This window comes from Chiroxiphia lanceolata, chromosome 7, assembly GCF_009829145.1.
Source record: "Chiroxiphia lanceolata isolate bChiLan1 chromosome 7, bChiLan1.pri, whole genome shotgun sequence".
In the NCBI taxonomy this organism is placed as follows: domain Eukaryota; kingdom Metazoa; phylum Chordata; class Aves; order Passeriformes; family Pipridae; genus Chiroxiphia; species Chiroxiphia lanceolata.
In genome coordinates, this window is record NC_045643.1 from 15,903,655 (window position 1) to 15,918,401 (window position 14,747).

Genomic DNA, 14,747 nt, shown 5'->3' on the forward strand with positions numbered 1-14,747 from the left:
ATCAAGCTGTTGGGCTGGCAATAAAGTGCTTTCACTGTACCAAGAGGACTGGAAATAGAGCAGCTATATTTTCTTTGGCTTTCAGCTCAGCCAGCTCCATCTGAAACATGAGTCTTCAGATTTTTTCTTATGGAGCTAAAGTTTCAAACAAAAGTAGAATTTATATAAATTGCTGTTGTAAGGCTATTAGAAAGAACTTTCAGTATTTTAATGAAAATTTCAGAGTAATTTAGTATTTAACATTTTTTCATTAGCAAAAGATATGATACTTAAACTGCTAGGAGGAAAGGTTCATTGGCACAAGAGACTAGAATTTAGCATTACGGAACTTAAGTTAGGAATATGAAATTCAGTTAATATGATTACCAACTTAGCATCTTGGTAGGCCAAGTACAAATTCATTCACAAATTAGCAAGTTGAATTGGAGTTGTTTCTGCAAAAAAATTAATTTATAAAAAATATTTCAAAGAATTAATTTTCTCAGAGTAATCCATTAAAATAGGAGGCTGATGGGCTCTAAACTTAATGTTGTGTGGATTGCACTTCTCTGCATCCATGAAGTACAGAAATGGATTCTGAGCTGGAAGTATTGCAAACTAATGTTCCCTACAGTGTGAATCATATGTAGTAAAAATACAGGACATTTAAAGTTGTATTTTCTTATTTTTATCTTTTGCTAAGTAAATCCACACCCACGTAAAGAAAGATTGTATTTTCTAAAAATCACTAATGAATAGACTGAGATTTTTGTCCCAATTATTTTTAATGAAAAAATTATTGTTTGGATTTTCTTTTCTTTTACAGTATATTGTTTGTTTATGAGAAGTATCCATTTTTACAAAAAGATAACTTGAAATTGAAAAAGCACATTCATCCAAAAAGATTTTTTTTTTTAATATCAGTTATACTTCTAGTCCCTTTTCCAATTATAAGCTGTGTTTCACTTTGATCTTTTGTGCATCAGTCTCCTGTGGTGCCTCCTTGACTGATGATAGGAGGTAACAGGAACAGCAGGTGGTAAGGAGAAGAACTCTGGCAGAGGGAACCATGCTGTAGAAGAGAATGAAAGCATGAAGTACCTAAACAGGAAGTTCCATTATAATGCTGAAAACCCCTCACATTTGCAGAAGAAAAGGAAATGTTCACTGAGCAGTCTGTTTGTAAGACTGGCCATATTCAAAGACACACTGTTAAAGGAATCCCTTGTTTCTGTTCTTTGATTCTGGGATTACATAACGAGGGCAAGAGAACATGACTCCTTTCTAGGAAGAACTATTTTTCTATTTTTATTACTAGTTAGACTATGAGGGAGAGCAGGGAGTAGAGGGAAAAAAACAACCTTCTGTCTCTCAAATTTAAATGAAAAGTCACATCAGTGATGTGTTACTCACCACATGCCCTATATGGCAAAATGTATGTTTTGTCTTATACCTACTGGACACATTATGTAAATTAATTGCATAGCAATTACAATGTTAATTATTGGGGTTTATTTTGTTTTTCAATTTCAGTTGGGAAGCCATGTTGATTGGTTAAGTTAAAATCTGTCCTCCCCCAAACCTCATTGAATCTTGAATGTTAAGTAAATGAAATATACTAATTTGCCATGTGGATACCTTTTACTTTAGAATGCTTTTCTATTAGAGGATATCATAGAAGATGAAGATATTTCCTAAACAAATATTTGTCTTTTTTTTTTTTTTCCATTAATATCTGTTCAGGGATCAAGAAACCACTAAACTACCTCAAGAATATTAGTTATGAGTATTCACTTCAGTATTTTAGATTTTGTTAATCTAATCATCAGAAATTGAGTCTTGCTAGTATGTTGCAGATCTGTGTGAACAAACAATTTATTTACTATCTACTGTGTCTAAGCAAAAGAATATTTAATGTGCCAGCAGCAAGCAGCAGCTGTTCATGACTATCACATACTAAACATCCAACCAGATAATTTAGTTGTGATTTATCAGTGTACAGAGCAGACTTTAAAGTTAACTGAAAATATTTGAGATTCTGCTGTAAATACTTACATTAATTTATGTTTAATATAATTAATTTAAGTGTGTAAATACAGCATGTCGGAGAGGGCTTTGGTGATTAGGACTCAACTAGTGTTTGAAGAAATACTTAGAGGCCTTGGCTAGCTCCCTGTGTTTGTAACATATTAGTGCTTTTATGAGAAACAAGGAAACAAATACTGAAATTCATAGCCAAGGATCTATAGCATGAGTTTTGAAACAGCCTTGGAGGACAGAAGAGTAAAATGCATGCCTTTTGTGTGCCTTCTCTAATGTAAAGAGAATTTGGAAAGGCCAGAAAAAAGAATTTTTGCCCTCTACATCTTTGAAAAGTGTAAGGACAGCTCATATGACTTTTAGAATCTGTATTTGCCATTTTGGGCTTCTTACTTCACTGGCTAGTTTGGGTGGCAGCCTCTGAAGAGCTGCAACTCTGCTGCACTGCACTGCAATCATTTGTGATAGAGCTGAACTAAGCCTCAGGTAACTGTAGCTTAATACTACACTGAATCTGTTAATGGAATTATAAGTGACACGGTTAATTGCATAAGATAACTTTTCCAATGAAATAACCTTTTCTTTAGGTGATCACTTAAAAAATAATGTTTAGGCATGTCTGCACAAAACTTGCAACAAAAGAGTAACAGATCCTGAAGTAAGTTCTCAGCTCTCCCCAGTCATCTAATTTCTTTTTCATGTCGTTATTTATATACTTATGGAAAGATATGACTGAAAATATAGATTTTAACCATAAATGGTAATGAACTATCTTTATTCACGAGTCGGTAGGAACTGATATGTAACATACTTCTTACCTTGCAATTTATGTTGATTGTTGCCCCAGGAATAAAGTAATAATTAATGACTCGAACAGCACCTTTTCTTTCTTCCCACTTTGTCTGACTGTTTCTTAATCTTTGAAACAGTCTTAATCACTTTGAAAATCTATTTTCAGCAATCTCCTTTCATGGGGTATTTTGATTATAAATGCTACTAAATGTTTTATATATGAATAGAAAGGGAAAGTTGAGGGGTTAACAACATTGAAGTCCCTCCTAGAGTGGATCACACAGGAATCAAAGCATTTACTGGAACGGTACTGTTAACAAAAACATGTTTAAAACAGCTTTTTAACTTCATTTTTCCATTGACTTTGTAGTCATATGATAAATTGGAGCAATTGGTACTTAAACCCTTCTCCTCCACTATCATACTCCACCTATGACAGGGAAACTATAGTTAGGAACAGCTTCCTGATTAATGACTATGACACAATGGATAAGGCACAAAGTTCCATTAAACCAGAAGGCTAAAGTCACTGAAGCATATTAGGATGCATAGTTCCTTTATTATTTTTCATTTAATCTTGCCAAACTGAGATACAATCAGATTTCTAAAAATTGGAAGCCATGCGTTGTCCTTGGTACAATTGCTGGTGATAGCAGGAGTTGTGTTCATGCACTCTGAGGGGACGATGTACAAGTGTGAGCTGAATCTGATTTTTCCACTGAGGCTAAAAGAGAAGAGTGACAGCAGCTGCAGACCTTTGACACATGAGCCATCATGTCTGAAACAAGGAGATCTAATTTCACGTAGAGCTATGAGGAGAGCCTCTGGCCTTATAAATTATCACTACAGCCTATGTATGTGCATAAACTAGTGAAATAAACTAAAATAAACTCTTGTTCGTCTTTTCTTTCCCTCAAAATTGAAGCAGCAAATAAGGCTCTTGTGTTCTGAATAAAAAAATATTGTTCTGCAGAAGCTATTTTATTAACGGAGGGCTTTTAGATAGATTTTATTATTCTGCGTACTTAGGCAGGGTAAAGAGCTTAAACTAATTGGAGATCACAGTGCCAGTGATAGAACTCCCTTCCTTTTCATTACACTGAGTGAGCACCATCTGTTTATTCACTGCTGAAATAATGTGCCAACATCCCACTAGATGAAATGAAAATGAAAAATATATCCCTTGATGGATTAACATTAGTATATAATAATAATAATAGAGATTGATTTTTAGCTGTTCCAATAACAGTAGCTGCAAAATAAACATTCATTACTCGCTGGATTCTTTGGCAGGGAGGAGGAGGGGGGCAGGGGGAAGGCTGTAGGACTTCTTAATATTAAAAAAGACTCAAATACATATTTAGTTACCGAATTGTGGATGTGACATGAACTTGTTAACACTAATTAAGTTACATTCTTTGCATTTGTGTGTCTGCAAGAATAGATCCTAAAGCATTAGAACTGCTGCATTTCTTTTCTATAAGTGTCTTTAGACAAATATAATTTTACATAATTTATTCTACATTATCCTAAAAGCAAAATATTATGTACCTAAAGTATCTGACACTCTTATAATCAGTATTTCAGTCATTTTTGTATTCTTCCATTTCAAATTTTATGGATTAATTATAAATAATTTGAAAATGTGGTCATGGAATTGCAATGCAATTAAAATAGTACCTATTTTAAGCGAGCTTTTCACTTGTCCAGTGCTTGTCTGTTGCTTAAAGAAATTCAGAAGTAGTTGTAATATCCAAAAGAATTTTTTGAAATTGTAAATAAAATCAAAAATTGCATAGCTTTTACAGAAAAAATATAAATAAAACTATGCTTAAAATGTCATAGTCCTTTAAAAGTTATGCTAATCCTATATCACTCTTCTTTTTGATGTGTATTAACTCTTTCTGGTAAATTGGCAATGCATCTGATCCATATATGTGTAAATGAAATTGTAGCTTTCTAGAGGTTCATTGGTGTCATTCCTATAATTCTGCCTTTGTAATATTTTCTGCAGATTAAAGAAAATATAGCTATATTCCATCTAATTAATGAGTTTTAGAGCAAATTTAATATAACTAGATTTAATAGTAGTTATCTCAGCTGATGTAAGTCCATCTGAAAAGGAAGGCATGGGCACCTAATAATTGGACCTACTAGTTCACTACAATTTATATTACTGTAAGAATAATTTTCCCTAGTGTTGGGCTTGCTGCACCAAGTCAGTGCTAATTGGTAATAATGCTATCACATGGTACCAAATCTATCTAACAGGAGTTAGGTGGGGCTTTCTGAATCTGTTAAGCAGGATCTCTCTGCATAGTTATTCAAAAGTCAGGTGGTTATATAGTCTACATCTTGATCCTACAAAGAGCTGTATTCCTCTTTGTATGCTGTGAAAAACTGTTTGGACTAGCACAGTGCATAAAATTAAGCCCATATGTAACTTTTCAGAAGCAGAACTTCTGAAAAAGGGATGGGAATGGGATAACACGCCAACAAAAAAAAATCCCCCAACCTGAAATAAACTGAATGTTGTATTGCAGGAGAAAGGTACATAAATACAAATTGACTTGCGCAGGCCAGCAAAACTATGTTTTTCTTGAAACTAAGTATGGGCATACATTTACATGGCTATCATTTCCACTAAGTGGACTAAAGTGTTTGAAGGACATCTACTTGTAGCTAAAATCAATGATAACTCTTGGGTTTTTTCGTAGATTGTCTAAGCAAGGATCTCATCCTTTGCCCCAGTTCTTTTCTTGCCCCAGCCATTCTGAGAACAATACTCTGCATTCAGAATGCAAAAATTTTGATTTAACAAGATTGAGTTTTCCATTACTGTAAAAAAATTCTGAGGAAATAAGGATGCTTTATGAGATGGCACAGTATTATTAATTTATGTATTAAATGTTATGTGTTCAAATTTTCCATTAAACAGGTCTTGAAAAAACCTAAATTGATGTGTGCTGATTTCTTCTTTTTTACTAAAAAATAAGCTTACTCTGTTTCAGCTCAAAGAATCGTTTAAAGATCTCAAAAAGAAGTTCAACAATTTGAAGTTCAACTATATGAAGAAAACTGAAAAAGCTCGAAATTTGAAAGTGCTTAAAATACAGATTCAACAAGTTGATACATATGCAGAGAAAATACAGGTAACAGAAGTTTTAGGTTTAGTAAAGGCTTTACTGGTTGAATTACTGTGGCCTGTGCCAGGCACATCAGAGGAGACACAAAATATGTTGTGAACTTCCCTGTTACACAGCTTTATATCCTTCCCCGTCTCAGTCATTGACTGAGACATATTTTGTTATTCTGTTCCCATTATTCTTCCATTTCCTTCAGTGAAATGATCTTATCTCAATTCCTGATTTCTCTGTGTTCACTCCTTTTATCCTTCTTTATTTTTCTATTTATTTTTTTATTCTTACCTCTCTTCCTTCACAGTATGTGTGACCTAGTCTTTCCTCTCCTTAAAAAACCAAAATAATTACCTTTTGCATCAAGCTACTTTCTTGTCTTTTTCATTTCATCATGTAAAATGAACTTTTTTCTTCATAACATTTTGTTGTATCCATTGCCTGGAGTTGATCATGCTCATTTGCAACTCAGAACCCTGCCAGCCTTACCCATTCTTTGCATTCACCAGAAAGTGTTCCTCCAATGACCTTTTTAATTGTAATTCATGCATGACCATGTTTTATTACTACAGATATTTATTTTTTAGCTGAAAAAAGTTACCTCAGTTATACCTTTAATAAAGATAATTTACATTGATTTTAATCAGTTTTGTGGAGGCCCTCAAGTTTCCTTTGATTTTTGAAACAGAAACTTTTTAAAACACAGGACAAGAAATGTTTGTATGCTTTCCCCATGTTTTTTTTGTTTAATTTTATTCCTAAAAATAGAAACATTTTTGCTATGTTATTTTACGTTGCTACATCTTTTAAACAGGTTCTTAAGAAGAAGATGGATAATTTAGAGAAGCACATCCTTGACTCTTTTGCAAATAAACCTAATGCTAAAGTTAGAGTCCTCTTGGGATCAATCAGTGACTTACAAAAACAACTGAATGACTTTAGCATGGTTGTGGAAGATTACAAGCAAAATCTGGATCTAGTGGAGCAATTGCAACAGATGATGAAAGAGGTACTAATAAACCTGAGATCCCCGCTGTGGCTGTAATAATGATGCAGGACAGGGACAGATAAAACTTCCTATAACTGCCTCAGGCATAATCTGTGGCTTCTGAAAGTAATGAATTGGTAAAAACCCCCTTATTTTCCTTTGTTGTTTCTTTGTAAAGTCATGGTGAAAGGGGGAAAAAATGCACAATGTGACCATATTCGGGCGACTGGGGTCTCCACCTCCATATGACTTTCATTCTCATTCAGCATATCTATGATCATACTTATGAGCTCATTTTCTCTAAGTGTGCTCTGAGGCAACACAGAAAGTGCAACAAGGCCCTCTTTAATAGCTATCAAACCATTAGAGCCAGGTTGTCACAGTACCCACTGTCTTTTATATAATTCCGGAACTGAAATGTAAAATATTTAGTTCCTTAGCAGAAGCATATAAATTGTTTTTAATAGACTAAATTGTTGAGTATATTTATCATTTTTTTCTGAACTGCAGTCTATCTTTTTGGAGACTTTCATAACTTTATTTTAATGTGTCTGAGGACTGCCTCATGCATTGCCTCTTTTAAAAACAAACAAAAAAAGGTTGTAACAGTATTGTAACAGTGTTTCTTGCCACATTGTGTTGGTGCTCTTGCTGTGGGGCAAGTACGTTCCTGTCATCATTGTTTATTTTTAGAAATAACACTGTTCATATCTCCAAAGGGATCTTAGTGCATGACAAGTTCCCTTAATGATGGATGACAATACTGAAGTTTTGTTTAAAATATGTTTTCAGTGTCCAGTGATCTGATGAATGTTTTCCATATACCATTAACAAAGCAAACTGTTAACATTTGTTGCACATTTAAATTTTTAAACTTTTCACTTAACTGAAATACATTATTTCTTAGAACTAAAGTTTGACTGCCTTTTTTTTTTTTTTTTACTCAGTCTAAAGTATCCCTTTTTACTCAAAACTTTTCTTTCAGCAAATAGGCACAGACTTAAATACTGATTTATTAACTGATGATTATTAACTGCTTCCCGTAGTGGTGCAATACTGATGATACTGAATGAACACCAGATTCTGTCCTGTTCTGAGTATTGTTAACAAAGGTGTTTAATATGGATATGTTCTAAAGCCTGTTCTTGTCAGTAGAAAGATTCCTCACAACTTTAATGGCTGCTGAGACCAAAAACCCTGTTTACTGGCACAATAAATTTAAAGAACCTTTCTACCCTTACAACAGAATAACTGTGGCCATAATATGAAATTTTTGAAATTAGTCAGTTGATATATAAGGTGGAAAGAAATAAGAAATAAAACTTATATTTGCAGAACCTTTAATCTCACCATGCTTGCAAGATGAGCATGGGCGAATGTTTAATGAAAATTTAACAGCTATTAATACTTGAAACACCATTAGTAATGAAGAAATGTTTTTCAGGTTAGATTAAAGTCAGAAAATCTAAGACATACTGTATACCATTGATCATGGAAAGTCTAAGACTAATCCAACAATCTAAGACTGTTCTACAACAACTTGAACTGGAGATAATAAGCCATTATAATACAGATTTTTTTATCCCTCAGTGTCAATTTTGGTTTGAAGATGTGAGCGCAACAGTGATTAGAGTTGGCGAATATTCTGCAGAATGCAAAACAAGAGAAGCAATAGAGACACTCTATAAGCAATTCAATAAGTTTCTCGAGCCTACAGTGCCTCAACAAGAAGAAAAAATTCAGCAGATTATGGACCTTGCTAAACAGCTATATGGTGAGGACATATCTGGTAATGTACTGTTGGGAAAAAATACGGTAATTTGTAAACAGATTGCTAGATTTATTCATTTAAGAAGAAAATTCCTTCAAGTTCAAAAATCAAATGTTGTTTTCTAGTATTTGCTGGAAGAAGTGAAGGATTTCAAAATAAATATTTACAAGAAATAAAAAATATGTACTATACAGTCTGGTATTTACTTACTTTTCTGAATACAACCTAAGTTCACCTTGAAATAGAAGAGTAAATGTCCTTGTAATATTCATGAGCTTGTAATATTCATGGCTTAAACTATCTCATAACTGAGAGGCAAGCCTTTGAAGTCAGAGGATATTATAGGGATATAGTATTGATACCTCAGTGCCAAGATAATGTTTTACATTAATACTGTGAATAAATAGTGCAACCTGATTGCTTAATTGTTTTAGCAAACAATATAGATTGCTCTGTAGGTACTGTATTTACTATTGTATTGATTTGGAACATTGTTGACCAAAAAAAACCAAAAGTCAAAAGAACTTCATATTTTGCTTTTTTTTCCCCTCCAACTTGTAATTTTTATATACTTTATAAAGTTATTTTATCCAAAGATAAGGTGACCATCCCAATGTGCAAAGATGCCGTGTAGCCTATCAATTCAAGTAGTAAATCTGAAAAAAATTTCAAGACTCAAGCTGAGCTTTTAATTTCCTCTAATTTAGTGCCAGAAAGACAATTTAGAGAGCACAGATCACTTCTTTTTCTTCTCTCTCTCTCTCTCTCTTTTTATTTATTTTTTTTTTTAAACCTCCTCAGTATTTTAAACATTCCTATCTGTGGGAAAGGAGGTGACAGAACTGATTCTTGTCAACAGCTGATTAGGAATACCAGGAGAAAGAAGCCACTTTGGGTTCTTTAAGTTATTACAAGGGGAAAGCTCTCTATTGTGCCTTTGTTTTGTGTTTCTTATAACAGGGATCTAAGTGCCTCCTAGCTGTATAATATGGCAACTAGTTTAGGAGACACCTTATGAGGTCAGCATCTTTTAAAGCAGTATCACTAAAGAGATGGAAGCCCTGCAGCAACTATGAGAGTCCATCTCAAGTAAGCTAGTAAGAGGTAGGAAACCCATTGCTATGAATCACAGAATTCCTTCAGCAAAACAAAACATAGAAAAATGTAATTATGTGTTGCAATTACAAAGTACCTTGATTGTTATACTGATCTGTTTGAGGCATTCTGTTCTGCTTTCATGTTATTTTGCCTTTGTAGGTATTGAAGAAGGAAAGAAGCATGTTGAAAAAACTGTATTGAAGTACAAAGAAATCATTAATTCTGTTGAAGAGTTGTGTACATCTCTGAGAGAACTTAAGGAGATAAAGGTATTTTTTTTAATCTTGAGAATGTATTGCATCTACATCATCTTATTGGGCTTAATGTCTGAAATGGTGTTTTTAGCTGAGGATCATCTATAGCAGTATGAAACACTTCTTAATTTTCTCTTTCCCACTACCTTTGGTAATGATTGTCATGAATCAATGAAGTGCTACTTGTTTGTGCACTAAGTATTTCTTCTAGGTTTCTTTTTGTTTGCTTCTTTCAGAGCTGTTACTGCTTTCAAGTAACCTTTAGAGGAAAATGTCACAATTTCTTTGATTACCTAGGCAAAAGCGCTTTTTTCATATTTCTTATTCCTTTGATACTAAAATGCAGGTAACTGCTAGATATACAAAATGCCAAACAATTTAGCTTGGCTCCCTCTTGGAGAAGACATCCCAAAAAATAAGTTGTGTTAAAACCAAAGTAATTTGAGTGATAAAAGCGTTGCTTTTGACTTAAAAAATTAAAGAAAACCACAACATCTTTAGTTTCATATCCTGATAAGCTGCTTTAGGTGTAATTAAGTATAACATATTAAGTGAGGAGGAATTATGGAACACAACTGATAGGGCTAGATTTCTGTAATGAAGAACTGCTACTCCACCTCCCCATTCTCAAAGTAATACTTGTAAAATGTCCCACATAGCAGTAGGTGATGAATTAATTCTTCTGTGAAGCTGAAAAAGTTAAGATGCTTAAATATCCTGCTTTTATTGATACTTAATGTTATTTCACTTTTCTTTGATGGAATTATACTATAAAATTGACAAACATTCAGATTATTCATTAATATCCTTAAAAGTGGTAAGAGATGCCAAAAACATAAATGAGTTCCAAAATTCATTAGGTGAGTGGAAAGAAGGCTTTACCTTGCACCATGACTATAAAGAAACTTCAACAGAAACACTAATTCAGTTTTTCTAAGTTCTTCTCCCAGCCCATGTATGACATAAATGCTATGGTGTGCAGGATGCTAGCCCCAGGTTCTGTCAAAACAGGGCTTGACCCTTTCATCTTTTCTGCTTGCTCAACATAATATGGTCTTTTCAAGAGAAGTGGAATTTCAAACTAATTGTAATAGTTTTGTCTAATTTCCATAGAATCATAGAATATCCTGAGTTGCAAGAGACTCACAAGGATCATCAAAGGCCAATTCCAAATTTTGATAAGTTTAAAGTTATCTTTCATCAAAGAGATGTTTGGAGAACACTTTTTTTCACACAGAACCATTCATAATCTAGTGGAAGTTGAGTTTTCCTGAAATCCTGATATTTTTCTGGATTTGTTGTTTATCCTCTTTTTTTTTTTCCTAATAGTTTTACTTTCTTAATCCTTTGTTTCCCCTTTCTGAAGTTGGGTACAAAATTGGTTAATATTCCTCAGATTCTTGAATAGCCACTGGAATTCTTCAGTCTTTGGTATCCTGTAATTTCCTTGCCTCAGAAAAGATTCCTTCAGCTTTGAAAAATATTGTCTTTGCTTATCCAGGAATGAATTAATCAGGTTTTGCTGCATTTCCTTGCCATAAGCAATTTACACCTGTGCTGATGACAGGTTTTAGATAAGACTTCACTTCTTTTTAATTTTTTTTTCCATCTGCTGTACAGAGCATAAGTCAGTGTGCAACCAACAATTGGTATTTTCTATTGATTTCTATTGATCTATCTTACTTGATTTTCTCTTCACATGGCAGAAAGTTGAGTTTTCTGAAGAGTTGGTTACTGTTAAAAAAGAAGAAATAAATGGTCAAGAAGCATGTGAGACTGTTAAAGACAAAGTTGTGGAGCAAAAGCAGCAGGTTAGTTATATGTTATTTTGTTTTGTTTTTTTTAATAACTAGAAGTATGTTTCTTAAGGGACTTTGTGTATTGCTGGAAAGTTTCTTGCTTTTCTGTCTTGAAGCTTCTGTTAAGATGGGTTTTAGCAGTGCAGTCTTCATCAATTGTTTTTCAGTTTTTTTCAGTTATCCCTTTTCCTTCTATGCAATCCGCATATTCTTCCCTTTGAGTTTTCTTTTTTAGTGTTCTTTTAACATGCCTATATATCTCCTTTTGTTTTCTAAAATAATATTATTTTCTTAATCTTTTACCAATTTTTCTTTGGTCCTATTGCCACAGTATCCTTAGTGTAGATGTCCTCTTTTGTCCATTCCTCCTTGAGGAAAGAGTAGATTCTGCTCTCTCCTTTGTAATAAGACTGAAGGGAATATAGGAAGTAACAGAGGATACTGTTGTATGTCCCAGAGCCCTAGTATTCATATGATGCCTAGATACAATTTCTGAAAGTGTTTGATTTATAAGTAACATCCTATGAGAGAAATCTCATAGCTCAGAATTTGAGCTAAGTAATGGTGGAAGTTATGATAATTTGTTGAATCATTAATGTCTTAATCAGGAAAAAAAAAGTGGGTTTTTAAAACTATTTTCTTTCAGATGGTGTCAGGTGAATTGCTTACAAATTCAGAAAGCATTGCTGAGAAGAGAAGCAATACTCTGTCTCCTACCAACACTAAACAGGTATTATCCGCTGTTCTTGTTAATTTATTTTTAATCAAATTGATGGGCATCATTGTGTACTCTCAAAGGAATTCTACTCCTTACTTTGCTATGTCTCAAAAGTGAGGGCTATTGTTATGGATTGTATTTGATTATATTCTCATTTACAGTATTACCAAAAAACCTGAAAAAACAAGCAATTGATTGAGTTAATAATAATGGGAATAACAGGAAAGCATTCATAGCAAACACAACGGAACACAACTACAGCTGTCAGCAGTTCAGTGTGACATTGTATCAGATATAATTTGCTGTACTGTTGGTATGACACTATACAGCAAATGAAAGAACTCAGCATCAAATAGTCATCTTTGCCTTCATCTGAAAACACTTAAGTTCCATTCCAGTTGCCAAAATTCTGTGCAGTGGAGATCAAAAAAAAGTTCCGGAGTATGGATTGCGTACATGTTGAGGATGATGCAAAAAGATTAAATAATGAAAGACTAAGTATGCATTTAAAATGGTAAAAATCCAAGCAGACAAGCATGTTTTATTCATGGATATATAGTAAATGAATATGAAAGGTTCCAGGTTGTCAAACAATAAATGAAGCCTTAGAAATACAGTGAATACTAAGCCAGATCTACGTTTTATGAGATTAATTTACTTTAGCTTAAAGAATGTCTTGAAGGCTTGGCATCCTGAATGTAAATGTAAATCATTTACTATGGAAAATAGTCTGGTAAATTGGAGTGGGTGCTAATGTATTTAACTCCTTAGAAAGGTAGGATCCATTGGTAACTGATTGAGAGATCTAAAAATTCCATTTTACAAACTGATAAGATAGATGAATACTACAAGACATTAAATTGTGATGTTTTGTAGAAAATCACCTAATAACATTCCCTTCAATTCAATACAGACTGTCCTGTCATTTGCTGATGAGCCAAAATTAGGCCTAATTAATTCTCTTACCTGCATTCCAAGTCAGCGGGAATTTCAACATTGACTTGGAGCCCTGATTTCACTCAAACTTTTGTGACTGTTCCAAAGAGCCTCCTTCAGATTAAGTACCTCACCCAGCAGATGTCCATAGCCCTATTTCCTATTTTGCTAAGCCACAGCTTGGTCAGTCCTTGTCAGACTATGCCTCAGCTGCCAAGGAGAGAAGTCAAGCGTATGTGAAATGGCAAATACCAGATGTGAATTATGGCAACCATGATGCCTCCACCTTTTTCATCACTCCATACTTCATTTAAAGAACTAGCAGGCTCTTCTCACTAGACTTCTGTTTCCATTCTTTTGAAGGAAAGACCTGGTCCATCTCCAGCCTCTTTGTCTAATGGACCAGCAATCTCTAATTTTTTCTATACTTCTTCAAGCTACTTTTGCAGTATTAATTTGCTTCAAATATAACACTCTAAATAGTGAACTAGACCTTCTCATGGCACATTGATCCTCCTGCTTCTTTAATCCCAAGTGACACACCAGGACTGAAAGTTCTCATACTGTCAAAGCCTATATGACAACTCGCTCTCTCGCTGCCCACCTGTCATTCTTTCCTACGGCATTTTCCCCTGAGTCATTTTCCAGCTCTTCAGGGTTCAGAGTTCATGATGGGCTGCTTCTGGAAAACACATTTAGTAGTCAGACTTGGAATTCATCCTACAACTGAATTGAATTGATTGGTAAAATAGACACAGTAAAATCCCAACCTTCTTCCAGTCATTTATTCATGAGTCCGGCATGAATCATATGGCTTTGAAAAAACAAATGTAGTAACTTGGAAAAACATCTATATTAAAACTGACATATCTAAAGGACCAGGGCACATGTGAGGTTCTATTACTTCTATTTATATTTTGTGCACTAATATTAGCTTACATTTAGAGCAGTAAGGCCAAAAGAAACACAAAACAAATGTACTGCTACACTTTTGTACTGGATGCTGCCAAAGAGACCTGGTTTTTAAAGCAGTGGCATCCAATGTATCACTCAGTTGATTTGAGTGGGCTTAAGTCAATGTGGTTTTGTATTTTAATGTATTTATTGGTGATAGACACCTTGCTTAGTAGATTACATATTTTTGTATAGAACTCAGCAATGAGAGAATAACATAAGAAAACATTATGAACACTTTTGCTGAGAGCCTTTGCACAAAGGAAATCTGAATATGTGAT

At 33.9% G+C, this 14,747-nt stretch overlaps 1 protein-coding gene across 1 annotated transcript in view; it reads left to right on the plus strand.

Annotated features, from left to right (window-relative positions):
* CCDC141 (coiled-coil domain containing 141) overlaps window positions 1-14,747 on the plus strand; it is a 78,317-nt gene that overhangs the window by 51,589 nt on the left and 11,981 nt on the right. Inside the window, exons 21-26 of the mRNA XM_032694031.1 lie at window positions 5,823-5,963; window positions 6,763-6,957; window positions 8,527-8,710; window positions 9,965-10,074; window positions 11,766-11,870; window positions 12,505-12,588. Coding sequence (XP_032549922.1) covers window positions 5,823-5,963; window positions 6,763-6,957; window positions 8,527-8,710; window positions 9,965-10,074; window positions 11,766-11,870; window positions 12,505-12,588 — 819 coding nt within the window. The remainder of the gene's footprint in view (window positions 1-5,822; window positions 5,964-6,762; window positions 6,958-8,526; window positions 8,711-9,964; window positions 10,075-11,765; window positions 11,871-12,504; window positions 12,589-14,747) is intronic.